Here is a 14,338-nt window from a genome sequence, read left to right on the forward strand (position 1 = left end):
AGCCAGGAGGGAGTGGAACCAAATATTCAAACTATTGAAAGAGAGAAACCATGAGCCAAGAATAATATATCCAGCAAAGATATCCTTTAGATATGAAGGAGGAATAAAGACCTTTCCAGACATACAGAAGCTGAGGGAATTTTCTAATACACGACCTGCACTACAAGAAATACTAAAGGAGGCTATTCGACCACCATCAACAGGGACAATTTGTGGCAACCACAACTCAAAAAGGGGGAGAGTAAAGGCCTGAACCAGAATATGGGAATGGAGAAAGTAAGCGTGCTGAAGAAAATGGAATACTCTAAATATCAAACTTTCTTTTACATAAACTTAAGGGTAACCACTCAAAATAAATCCAGAATTGAAATATATACTGAAATAAAAGAAGAAACAGAGGGAAACATAACAAAAGAACAAGACAAACAAATGAGAAACAGAAACTCATAGACACAGACAATAGTTTAGTGGTTGCCAGAGGGTAACGGGGGCGGGGGGTGGGGGGTGGGAGATGAGGGTAAGGGGAATTGAATATATGGTGATGGAAGGAGAACTGACTCTGGGTGATGAACACACAATGGGATTTATAGATGATGTAATACAGAATTGTACACCTGAAATCTGTGTAATTTTACTAACAATTGTCACCCCAATAAATTTAATAAAATAAAATTAAAAAAAAATAAAATAAATAAATAAATTTGTGGGCCGGTCTGGTGGCTCAGGCAGTTGGAGCTCCGTGCTCCTAACTCCGAAGGCTGCCTGTTCTATTCCCACATGGGCCAGTGGGCTCTCAACCACAAGGTTGCCAGTTCAACTCCTCAAGTCCCGCAAGGGATGGTGGGCTCTGCCCCCTGCAACTAAGATTGAACACGGCACCTTGAGCTGAGCTGCTGCTGAGCTCCCGGAAGGCTCAGTTGGTTGGAGTGCATCCTCTCAACCACAATGTTGCCGGTTCAACTCTGGCAAGGGATGGTGGGCTGCACCCCCTGCAACTAGCAATGACAACTGGACCTGGAGCTGAGCTGCGCCCTCCACAACTAAGACTGAAAGGACAACAACTTGACTTGGAAAAAAAAAAAAAGTCCTGGAAGTACACACTGTTCCCCAATAAAGTCCTGTTCTCTTCCCAATAAAATAAATAATAAATAAATAAATAAATAAATTTGTGATAATAGCCATAATGTTCTTTTACATTAATACATTCAGTAACAAAAATTACATTTAAAAATCACAAGTTAAAGTTTAATTGTGTTGTTGTATATGGAATTAAAACTTCCATATTACACTTTACAGGGCAAGGATAACCCTATCCTTGCCTTTGGAACCCTATTCTGGTTCCAAAAACACCAGAATTCACCCCAGCTTTTTGAGTTTATCTCTAGAACACTCAACTGTTTTGTGGCTGAGTAATTACTTGGCACAGAGGTAGTTGCTCAACAGTTGATGACATTACAGAGAGGAAGACTATGCAACATTATAGAAGAAAGACTGCAATCGTGTGTAGTTTTGTAGTAAATTATATGAAAACTCACAATTTCAAAATAGTGAGCAGTATACATACTATTTTGAGATACCTGCAGAACTAATGTAATTAATAAAAAATTGTGATTTCTGTCAGAGACAGTCACATGTCCTGCTAATACTACTTTGGTTTGTTGCTTATATTTGTAATTTAAGTTTAACATTTCCTTCAATTGGCAGTTACGAAAATAGAGAAATAATTGTTTCCCACTCAAATTCATGGTAATTCTGGATCTTAGTTTTCTTGATTGCTCAAGAAATAGATCCCAAGACAAGGATTCGAGCATAAGTAATTAATATGGGGAATGATCACAAAGAAATAGACTGGGTTTGAGGCCAGGAAGTGAAGTTGCTTAATAAAGTGTATATTAACCTATGCAGGTGATTAACACACTTAAATCTCTGGGTGACTGTTGGAGCCAGTGTTCCTCACAACATTACATTCCTCACACATATTCATTACATGTGTTACTCATTGGTTGAGGACTGCTAAGGGCATGGCACTCTCAGCCCTCACAAACAGCTCTTAGAAAACCCCAGGCAAAGAGATGTGGATGCTGTCAGTTGGAACTCATACACTAAAAGTTAAGGCATAAGACAATACAGTTGATGTATCACAAATATCTTTTATGTCTATTCACTGGCCCTTTTGGTCAGAGGACCTCAGGCGAAGAACCTCTGGTCTAAAATCTGCACATTTTATTTTTTGTCTTTCACATTTAGGTTTAAAATCCATGTGGAATAATTTTTAGGTATGGTTTGAGGAAGAGGTCAAGTTTCATTTTTCCTCTGTGGATATCCAGTTGTCCACAATTTATTGAAAATCCTCTTCTTTCTCCAGTGCTCTGTATTACCACTTGTCATAAAATCAAATGTTTATGTTTGTGTGTCTGTTCCTGAGTTCTTTTCTCTAGTCCATTGGTCTTTCCTTGTACCAATGCCACCTGTCTTAAATGCAATAGCTTTTAAATTGTCTTGTTATCTATCTGCTAGAGCAAGTCCTCCCATCTTGTTTTTTCTTCTTTTAGATGATCTATTCTTGGCCCTTTGTATTTCCATGTTAATCTTAGAATAAGCTTGATAAGTTTTACAAAACAAACCAAAAAACCTCTTGTGATTTTGATTGGTATTGCATTGAATCTAGATCAGTTTGGGGAGAATTGACATCTTTACAATTGAGTCTTCCCATCAATGAATGTGACATAGCAGCCCTTCATTTATTTTAGATCTTTTTATTTCTCTCAGTAATGTTTTATGATTTTCTGTGTTTCCTGAACTTCTTTTATTAGCTTTATTCCTCGGTATTTGATATTTTTAATGTTGGTAGAAATGGCATCCTTATATAAATTTCATTTTATAGTTGTTACTGATATATACACTTAATTTTTGGATATTGTGTTTATTATACCCAGCAATCTTACTACTAAACTTATTAATTCTAGTAAGTCCTCTGTATATCTGTTTGGATTTTCTGTGTGCGTAATTATATTACTTGTGAATAATGACAGTTTTATTTCAACTTTTCTAACTTTCACGTGTTTTATATCTTTTTCTTTTTTTTTTTTATACAGTATCTAGGACCTCTAGTGTAATGTTGATAAAAGTGGTGCGAGTAGGTATCTTTTTCTTATTCCCAGCCTCTAAAGGATACCTTTTGCTGTGTTACCATTAAGTATGACGTTTACTATAAGTGTTTATGATAGATATTCTTTTTCAGATAAAGGAAGTTTCCTTCTTATTTGTAGTTTGCTAGAATTTTCTTTTTTTTAAATCACAAATGATATTGAATCTTATTTTTTCTGCATCTAATGAGATCATTTTCTTCTTTTTTACTCTTTAATGAGATGAAATACATAGACGTATTTCCACGTGTTAAATAAATAAACCTTGTGTTTCTGGAACAATCCCAACTTGACTGTAATGTATCATCATTGCTGGATTTGGTTTACTAATATTTGGTTTATGATTTATGAGATCTATGTGTTAGAGTGAGATTTGGCAAGCAATTTTTTCTTTTTTTGTATTGTCCTTGACAGATGCTGGCCTCATAAAACAGATTCGAAAGTTCCCTTTTATCTACCTATGTAAGAGTTTGTGAAAGATTGATATAGTTTTATTCTTAAATAATTGCTGGTGAAGCTATCTGGAACTGTTTTCTTTTTCTTTCTTCCTTTTTGTTGTTTTTGTTTCTGGTTTTGGGCTACTTGGTAGCTCTCCCCCTCCACCCCTCTTTTTAAAGATTTTTATTAAAAAATATTAGCTAACATACAATATTATATCAGTTTCAGGTGTACATTATAGTTGTTCATCTGGACCAGGAATTTTCTTTGTGGGGTTCATTTTTTAAAATAGTTATAGGCTTATTCAGGTTTTATATTTATTTTTTATGTCACTTTTGGTGAGTTATATTAGAATTTTCCAATTTCATCTACATTTTCAAATTTATTGGCATAAAGTTGTGCAGAACATTTTGTCTTTTTAATATCTGTAATATATGTGTGATTTCTTTTTCATTTCTGATACTGGCTATTTATGCCTGCTCTCTCTCTCTCCTCTCTCTCTCTCTCTTTGATTTATCTCACTAAGGGTTTATCAATTTTATAAGTTTTCAAAGAACTAACTTTTGGTTTTGTAGACCTATGTATTTCATGTTTGTTTTCTGTTTCATTTATTTCTGTCGGATCGTTCTGTTTTTTTTCAAACTCTTAGATGAATGTTAGCCTTTTTTGTTTGTAGCATATACATTTAACCCTGTAGATTTTCCTCTAAGCTTAGCTTATCCCACAAGTATTTTTAATACCATAAGTTTTTATATGTATTATTTGTATTATTCTAAACAAAAATTTTACTTTTTTTTATTGTGATTTATTCTTTGATGCATGTATTGTCCATGGGTTAGAATCAGGTTCAGTTATTTTGGGGGTAAGGGTAGATGGTGCAGGAGTATTTTATTGGTGGTGACAACTTTTATTTGCATTATTAAGTAAAACTTACAAGTAATTTGTAATTAGAATAATAACTACTAGTACTGTCATGACAGCAACTACTAGTTATTGAGAGTTATGTATCAGAAATTGTGCCTTCAAAAAGCTTATGGGGCAGGCAGTATTCTCTCCGTTTTATAGAAAAGGAAACTGCAGCTTGAGAACTTCCAGAGAATGCAGAGCTAGTCAAAAGGTAGAGCTGGGAGTTTAATCCCGGTGTATTGGATATCAAAGCACCATATCAGCTACCTTTGTATTTCACTCAGGAAGTACTTATTGCAAGTGCATTTGTGGGGATTCTTTGAGGCGTGGATGGAATGTGCATTCTTCAGAAAAGGTTTATGTAGCTTCTGTCAGACCCCTGGGGGCACACCCAATTCAAATTAAATTCTCAGCTTGGAAGTTGTGCCACACAGATAGTGTGTGTTCGGGTCTCATGAGGTCTTCCAGCCTTCAGAACTGTGAGAAAATAAATTTCTTTGTTTAAGTCATCCAGTCTTTGGTATTTTGGTATGGCAGGCTGGGTTGACTAACATAGCATAGCGTACCAAACATGCTATAATCTTACCCCTTCTAAAACAATAACAAACACCTCCTGACCTTCTCTCTCAGCTTCTGTCACATTTCCTTGTCCTCTAGCACCTTGAAACGGTTACTTATAGTTGCTGTCTCCATGATTTTTCTCCTCATTTTTTGTTGTGAAACTCTTCTGAAACTCATCAGTAAGTTCCTGTTACTGCATCCTGTGGTTAGTTCTTAACCTTTTAGCATGATTTAACACAGTTGGTTACTTCCTCCACCTTGAACACTTTCTTCACTTTACTTCTAGGACACAGCACATTTTCTTGGTTTTCTTATAACTCCCTGGCCACCCCTCCTTAGTTTGCTGGTATCAGCTTATCTCCCCTACTTTTTAATGTTGGAGTACCCAGGGCTTATTTCTCGGCCCTCTCACCTGACCATATGCATCCCTTTCATAATCTCATTTTACCTCATGGCTTCACATGCATTCATATTTGTATCTTTTGCCTGTGCCATTCCCCTCTTCACTATGTGTATATGGGTGCGTGTGTGTATATATATATGTAAAATCCATGCACATCTTCAAGTAAACGTGTCTAAAATGGATCCTGTACCCTACTCTCTGCCCCCTGTCTCTACCTTCAGAATATATCCACAATCTGCTCATTTCTTTACCACTATTGTTATAATCTGGTTGAAGCCTCCATCATTTATCACTTGTATTATTGTATGAAATTCTTAATTGGTCTCCCACCTTTTGCTATGTTCCTGTACAATGTATTTTCAAACAACAAGCTGGAGCGGTGTTTTTTAAAATGTAAGTCAGTTCATGTTATTCCTTTGTTCTAAACTGTAACAAGGTTTCCCATTTCATTCAGTAAAAGCCCAAGTCTTTATGATGGCTTACCAGACCCCATACTTACTAGATCCCCCATCACTTCTTTGACCTTATCTCCTATTACATTCCTCCTTACAAACTTGACTCCTGCCATACGCTCGTTATTGTTTTTCCTGAACAGAGCTTTTGCTGTTGTTCCTCCTATCTGGAAAACTCCTTTCTCCAGAAACCTGCATAGCTTTTCCCCTTAACTTTAAATATCACCATCTCAGTGAGGCTCTTCCTGAGTACCCCTTTTAAAATTGCATCTTACCTCCCACTATAATTTCTATTCCCTTTGCTTGCTGTAATTTTACTTACAATACTTAAGGAATCAGTAGGAGTCTGTATTCATTTTTTTGTTATGGAGTAACAAATTACCACAAACTTTAGCAGCTGAAAAACACACTTATTTTCTGAGCTTTTGTGGGTTAGGTGTCTGGGCATGGCTTAGCTGGGTGCTGTGATCTAAAGGTTTCCATCAAGGTGTCTGCTGGGCTGAATTCTTACCTTGAGCTTGATTAGGGCAGAATCCTCTTCCACGCTCACTCAGGTTGTTGGTAGAATTTATTTCTTGGTATGACTGAGGGCTTGGCTTTTGTCTGGCTGTTGGCTGGAGGCCTCCTTCAGGCCTGAGGTGCTGCCTGCAGTTCCTTGCCATATGGACTTCCTCCCCCTCTCCCTTTTCTTCTCCTTTTCTCCCTCTCTCTCTTTCTTTTCCTTTCTCCTCCTCCTCCCTCTTACAAATAATAGAGCTACCTAAACAATTTGTCAGGGCAGAAAGTAAGGAGCCAAAGGAAAACAGGAGAAAATAATACAGATAAAACAAATAAATTAGAAGGAAGAAAATCAAACTAGATTTTAAAAACAAAACCCTGAACATTTTGATAAGCCAATTCAGTGGCCTACAAATAAAAAAACACAAAAAACTGGAGAAAATGTAGAGATGCTTGAAGAGTTTCCCATTATGTCTGAAAAGCAAGGTTAATAAAGGAAAAACTGTTACCAGAATCACAGGAAAAAAACGAGGCAGTCACCTTTAAAGCTCTGATCTTCAAAATCTAGCATTCCGTTACTCCTAAAACTTGGCCATGAAAAAACCTGCCTACCTACAGTTTTGTTCTTTTTGCTACTCATATTTCTTAGGGTTACCATATAGTCATGCATGATTAGTAAAGTTAGTTCTATTTATTTATTTATTTATTTATTTTATTTTATTTATCTATTTATTTATTAGTTTCAGGTGCACAAGACAAAGCAATACTTAGACGTTTATCATTTAAAGTTAGTTCTTTGATTTAATGAGTCCGTAATTTAAGTCCATAAATTAAGAAGTAAAGCCATAATGATTTAATATTGGACCAATCAGTGTGATCAGAAAGCTACTCTAGATTCACGTTGGAATGCAGCTTTATAATATTCCCAGATAGTCATTGCTGACATCAGCTTAGGTATTGCTGTGCATACTGTGCGTCATCTGAAGCATGTTTTCCTACTACCATCTTCTAGATAATGGCACTATGATTGAGGGCAGGTATTGTATGCACTTAAGTTTTTCTTAAAACATACAGTTTTACATTGTGTGTGTGTGTGTGTGTGTGTGTGTATATATGTATATATAGTATTGATATACTTTTTGTCATAGAACTGGTCAAAGAAAATTCATTTCAAATTCTGGCAATCTATATTTGTAAGGCATACAAGAATCTATCATAGTTGGATTCTCATCATGATAGACTTTCTAATATATATAATATATACTGTACAATATTTTTTTACATATGTGTCTCTATATTTGCCAGTGCATTTTATGGGGGAAACTATTAGGTTGGTGCAAAAGTAATGGAGGTTTTTGCAGTTTTTAACCTTTTAAACCAAAGTTACTTTTGCACGAATAATTAGGAATTTTACTGAAATTAACCTTCACGAGTTTGGCAAACCTTTTTTTTGAAGACCACAGTATGTCCTGAACTGTTCTATGTGCTGGCAGTCTCGTGCTGAAGAGGGCAGGCAAGGTTGCTGTCCTCATGGAACTTAACCTCTAGTGAGGAAAGACAGAAAGAGCGTTGTGTGTTAGTAAGTGCTACCCAGAAAATTCACACAGAATGATTTAGTGTGAGTTGGTGTCTGTTAGAGTGGGTGATCTTTAGAGAGGTTTTTCTGGGGAAATAACTTTAAAGTGAGAACTGATTAATAGGAGGAGACAACTGTGTGAAGTTTATATGAAAGTATTTTTGGCCAAGGGAACACCAAGTGCAAATGCTCTGATAGGAATTAACAGGGGTTGTTAAACAACAGCAGAAAGCTGTTAGTATAGTGGCTGGATCAAAGTGAGATGTTTCCAGGTCAGATAGGATAAGGTAGTCAGTCAGTAGTTTCCTGGAGAGGTCAGACTTGGAGATACAGAATTTGAATTTATTAGCCCAAAAAACGGTGTTTAAAGTTATGAGGCTGAGTGCAATTAGGGAGAAAATGTATGGTGGAGAAGAGAATGGGGCTCAGGATGAAGTCCCAGAATCCTTAAAAATTAAGAAGTGGGAAAAAGAACAAAAACAAATGGGGAGTATACAAAGGAGGCTGAAGGGTGACCACTGAGATAGAACGAGAACAAGGAGAATGACATTAGAGAAAAAAAAATCCAAGAAGGACGGAATAGTTATAATTCTGTCAAATGAGCTAGAAAACAACAGGAGAACAGTTTGAACTAGTGTAGAAAGGATAGGCCTACCTGTTTGTGCATAAATTCAAATAAAAAATACATGCTTTTAGAATCATAGGATTCTAATGATCTTAGAGATCATAGAAAGAAGCTGAGTTCTTTAGGGGTAAAGTCCGTTTCTCTGCCTCTCCACTGCTTCTACCCAAGTTAGCATTTTCTTGTCTCTGGACCCTTTGCAGTTGTCTCTTAACTGGATGCCCTGCAACCATCCTCAAATCCAGTCTTCAAACAGTGGCTAGGGACACCTGAGTGTACCACACTGTCCTATGCACCATCCTTTCATGAGTACTGTTGCTTATCAGGTAAACACTATAATCCTTAACCATGGTCTGTGAGGCTCTGCTGTATGGTGTGGCCCTTGTGTACCTCTCCAGCTCCTTCCCACCTAAGGCCAACTGATGGCCTTTCGGAGCCTTGAATATGCCAAGCTTTTTACTGCTTTCAGGCCTTCGTACGTGCTATTCTGTCTGTAGGAAATGCTCATCCTTCCCTATTCTTTGCCTGGCCATCTTCTGTGTATCTTTCAACTCTCTGTTTCGATACCACTTTTCTAAGGAAACCTCTGACCTCCCAGACAAGGTCAAGTCTCTCAATTAAATATTCTCATAGTAAACTTCTCATTTCTAACACTTAACCATAATTATAATTAAAACAATAATTTATGTCCTTATTTACTGTTGTCTTCCCTTCTAGAGTATAAGCCCTGTGTAATTTGGCAATATATTTTATTGTCTGTCTCTTCCCTTGTCCCACCTATATCCCCAGCAGTTCACACAGTGGCTGCATTCAATAAATATTTGTTGTTTGAATGAATCATGTGATGATTCCATAGTGTGCGGCAGTTAATAGCACATCATTATCCATTTTTATGCTACAGACTGATTTTTTAAGTCTGAAATGGATCTGAAAGCCATTGACTTTGCTCAGAGTGAAATTTGGGTCTTTAATAAATCTGTATCTGGACATGATCAAATGTAATATAATTGGTTCTTATGAAATATATTGAAGTATGTGTAATTGGATTGAATTAAGAATAGTATATTGATATGGATTACAGAATGCCTATTCCTCCCTAAATGAGACAAATGAACTATTAAAATACTTTTAAAAAGTACTGTTTATTTTCTAGATTCTTCTCTTTCTGTCTGTCTTCTCTTTCTGGTCTTTGAATCCATGAACGTGGTATATTTAGGTCATCTTTTTCTTAGCAAATTTTTGTAGTTTTCAGCGTATGTCTTGTACATAAAATTTGTTAAGTTTGTCTTAATGTAAAATATATTTAAACAAATTACATTTCCAGTTATTACACAGAGAAGTAGAATTGCTATTTGAATTTTGATCTTTAGTTTTATGACCTTGCTTATCAGTTCTAGCTTTTTTTGTAGATTCCTTAGGATTTTATGAATAAAGACAATTTTATTTCTTTCCTTCTAATATATATATATAACTTTTATTTTTCTCCGTACCCAATCTTTGCAAGTTCTAGGACTTCTGGTACAATGTTGAATAGAATATATGGGAGCAGACATACTTGTATTGCTTCCAATATTATGGGAAAAGCATTCAGTCTTTCACAATTATATGTAAATTGTAGGCTTATTGTAGCTGTACTTGAACAAGTTGAGGATGTTACCTTCTATTCATAGCTTGCTGAGAGCTCTCCCTCCCCTATGAATTAATGTTTACTATTGTCAAGTGCTTTTTCTACATATACAGTTGACTCTTGAACAACTCGGGTTTGAAATGCATGGGTCCACTTACATGAGGATTTTTTTCAATAAATACACAGTTGGCCTTCTAAATTCTTGGGTTTTGCACCCACAGATTCAAACAACCATAGATTGAAAACAGTATATTTTCAACCTGCAGTTGGGAATCTGTGGATGCGGAGGGCTGACTGTATGCATTGATCTACACCATTTTATATGAGGAACTTGAGCATCCATGGATTTTGGTATCTTTGTGGGGGTGGAGGACCTGGAACCAATTCTCCATGGATAGTAAGGAACGACTGAAGTTTTGGGGGAGTCAAAGTAACATACAGATTTTTGAGTGGCGGTAGTAAGTGTTTGGCACCCCTAACTCCCATGTTGTTCCTGGGGCAACTGTATTGAGATAATTATATGTGTTTTCTTTTTCATTCTGGTAATATGGTGAATTACAGTAATTTATTTTACAAATGTTAAACCCACTTTGCTTTGCTGGGATAAATTCCACTTGGTCATGATTTTTTTTTTTTAAACATATTACTGGATTTGATCTGCTAATAATTTATTAAAGATGTTTGAATCTATGTTCATGAAAGATATTCATTTACAGTTTTCTTATGTATTATACAATTTCCTCAATTTTCTGAAAAAATTTGTAAAATTGGTGCTATTTCTTCTGTAAATGTTTAGTAAAATTCATCAATGAAACTATCTGGGCCTAGTGTTTTAGGTTTTTTTTGATGTAAAGATCTCAAATTGGAATTTCAACACCTTTAATAGATGTGAAGTTGTTTAGGTTTTCTGTTTCCTCCTTTGTCATTTTTCGAAATTGTCCTTCAGGGAATGTGTCCATTTAAATTGTTGAATTCATTGGGATAAGATTTTTCATAATATTCCTTCATTACTCATTTAATGTCTGTAGCATCTGTAGTCATGTCTTGATAATTTGTGTTTTCTCTCTAAATATTTTTGATCACTCTAGAATATCAATTTTAGTGATTTTTCAAAAAATTACTTTTGAATTCACTGATATCTCTGTATTTTTCATATTTTATTTCATTGATTTCCATTCTTCCTTACATCTACTTACTGTGGGTTCACTTTGCTCCTTTTTTACTTGCTGCTTCAGGTAGAAGCTTAGACTATTGATTTAAAACCGTTCTTTTTTGACAGAGCACTTAAAGCTATATATTTCCTTGTAAGCCATAATGTAGCTGCATCCCCCAAATTTTGATGTTATGCTTTACATTTCATTAAGTTCAACATACTTGAAAATTTCCCTTGTAATTGAAAGGTGTTTTGTTTAGTTTCCAAATATTTGGGAATTTTCTAGCTATCTTTCTATTAATGATTTCTGATTTACTTCGGTGTGGTTTTAGAGTTTTAGGTATTAACAGATGAAAGTGGGGCTTATTCACGTGAGAGTGAGGCTGGTGGGAATGGGAGAAGGGTCTAGAATGCCACCTGCTTGTGAAGGGTCTCTGCCTGTCCTTTATGACTTTTGAGGGTCTCTGAGGTACGTGTAAGGTTTTTATGGTACATAGCCTGAAACCACTGCCATAGATTGTGCAGTAAATTTGGTTAGGTGAAAATGAAGCTAAGGTGAAGAAGGTACTTGGAAGAAAGCAGTTAGTATGTTCATTGTTAAGTTGTTATTTCAGAGCAAGCTCTTAAAGAGATTCACTGTATAATTCAAGTATCCAAATAAGTGAAACATCATTGGCAACATACATTATGCAGTATAAATTGAGAATGAGAACCAAGAAGGAAAAGAAATAGAAATGTTTTGTCTAGTCTAAATAAAAATATTTGGACCGATACACACTTTTCAGGAATGCATAATTTCATTGTTTCTTACAGATTGAAGTTTTTACGTAAATGATAACATTTTATTATTTTCCTTAATGTAGTTTTCACCATTGAGGATAAAATACGATAAAGTACATAGTTTCTGTTAAATAAGATGCAATTATATAGACCTCTAACAAAATTGTTAGAACTAAGTAAAATGGTAAAGTCAGTGCTTCTTGTTATACCTGTAAATATCTTAAGTGGGCACAGAGGTGGTTCCTGACAACGACCTAAATACCTTCTCATTGTTCAGAGTAGGGGTCTGAAAACTGTGGCCCTGAGCTAAGAATGGTTTTTACATTTTTAAAGGGTTGTAAGACAAAATCAAAAGAGTCTGTGTCACAGGATGTTTGGTTCACAAGGCTTACCATTACAGGAAAGGTTTTCTGACTCCTGACTTAGAATAATAAACAATTCATATTTAAAAAGAGGTTGTTTTACCCTTGCAGATCCCTTCAAAAAGGAAAGGATGATACCGTGACTGATAACATGGAATCTTTCTTATTCTTTATCTTATCCAAGGAGCTAGCTTCTGGTTTCAGAATCTTTTCTCTGCAGTTACCCATGTATATTTCAATGGCGGAATTTGGCATCAGCCTATATTTGAAAACCACCATTATGCAGAGAAGATTTATAATGAGCAAATGGTCCATGTATTTTTCAAGAAGAGTATTCTTTAAAGTAATAAATACAATTTTAGGTTTGGTTTTGTACTATGTATAGGTCACACATTAATTTTTTATATATAGCTTAATTTTTAAAGCTTCTTCAAACCACTTAAATATTGCCTGTGTAAAAATTAATTTTATATTCACTTATGCATTTCTGCAGGATGACTGTCTTTTGAAAGTATGGTATCCTATGACTGGATGGAAGTCTTCAATTATACCTCAGGATCATCAGGAAGCGAAAAGGAGACAGGCATCTACCCAATTTTCCTTTGTTTACTTGGCACATCCTCGAACTGTGACAGGTTTTTCATGGCGTAAAACTAGCAAGTATATGCCCAGGTTAGAGAAATGTTTCATATAATTTCAGCTTGTGTACTTAAATATTTATTAAAATAGTGAAAGAAAGGTCCTTTTACTGCATTGACTGGTGGCAGTTAAGAGCATAGGCTCTGGTGACACTGCCTGAATGCAGACCCTGCTGTTGGTACTAGCTTCATGAGCTTGTGACTAAATGTCTTAAGCTTTCTATGCCTCAGTTTTTCTCTCTGTAAAATGAAGGTAGTAATAGTACCTACCTTAGGGAGTCGTGAGGCTAAAACGTGTTAGTACACATGAATGCTTAGTACAGGCCTTTGCACATAGTATGTGCTCAGGCTGCGTTAGCTGGTATTGTTAGTAGTAGCAGCAGTAGTAGAAGATTCTAGGAAGGAAATGTTTGCAAGTAATAGGAAAGCATACATCGAGGGGAAATAAAATAGTAATAAACTGTCAGTTATACACATGGTGGGAAAGCATGTCATATACAGTGAATAAAGTGGCCAGATTTTTCTTAGGACTGTCAACAGAACCTTCTCAAAGGATTTATTATTGTAAAATTTTCCTCATTGTTACAGCATCTTTTGAAAGTATTTAGAAGTCAATGACAAAACAGCTCATACAAATGATTCCTGTGTTACATATTCAATTCTAAAAGAGCTTGCTTAGAAATCTGTATTCATTCTTGAGGGAAGTTTTTTTATATCTGCTGAATATATTTTAGAACTGTTTACAACTGATGGGAAATGCAGCACCCATTATAGAGGTGCTCAGTAAATGATAACATGGGGAATTTATACATTTTTGGAATCTAAATAAAAGGTTTATTCTTAAGTTATTGGCATCTGTTGAAAAATTTGCAAAGCACTTTATCTTTGACTCAGATTCTATGTAAGTATTTTTTAAAAGGGAGAATGATTTTTTTGTTTTTTCATAATGAGCAGTTAGTTCAGCTGCTTGATGCAGTGACAGTTTTGCTTATTTTAACTTAATGGAAATTGACTTATAGTTTGAAATTATTCTTATAGTTTTATTATGAAGATGTTCATTTGTTTACCTATTTGTAACCATTTAGGTCATAAGAGGGATGATGCAAAATGATGCAACTACTGCCACAAGTTCTAGATTAATAGTTTAATTACTTTTAATCATCTTTTATTATGGTC

General features: G+C 35.3%; 1 protein-coding gene across 1 annotated transcript in view; it reads left to right on the forward strand.

Moving 5' to 3' along the window:
- DMXL2 (Dmx like 2) overlaps window positions 1-14,338 on the forward strand; it is a 110,148-nt gene that overhangs the window by 35,086 nt on the left and 60,724 nt on the right. Inside the window, exon 7 of the mRNA XM_074329184.1 lies at window positions 13,018-13,196. Within this exon, the coding sequence (XP_074185285.1) occupies window positions 13,018-13,196 (179 nt within the window). The remainder of the gene's footprint in view (window positions 1-13,017; window positions 13,197-14,338) is intronic.

Source organism: Rhinolophus sinicus, linkage group LG03, assembly GCF_036562045.2.
Source record: "Rhinolophus sinicus isolate RSC01 linkage group LG03, ASM3656204v1, whole genome shotgun sequence".
Lineage (NCBI taxonomy): Eukaryota > Metazoa > Chordata > Mammalia > Chiroptera > Rhinolophidae > Rhinolophus > Rhinolophus sinicus.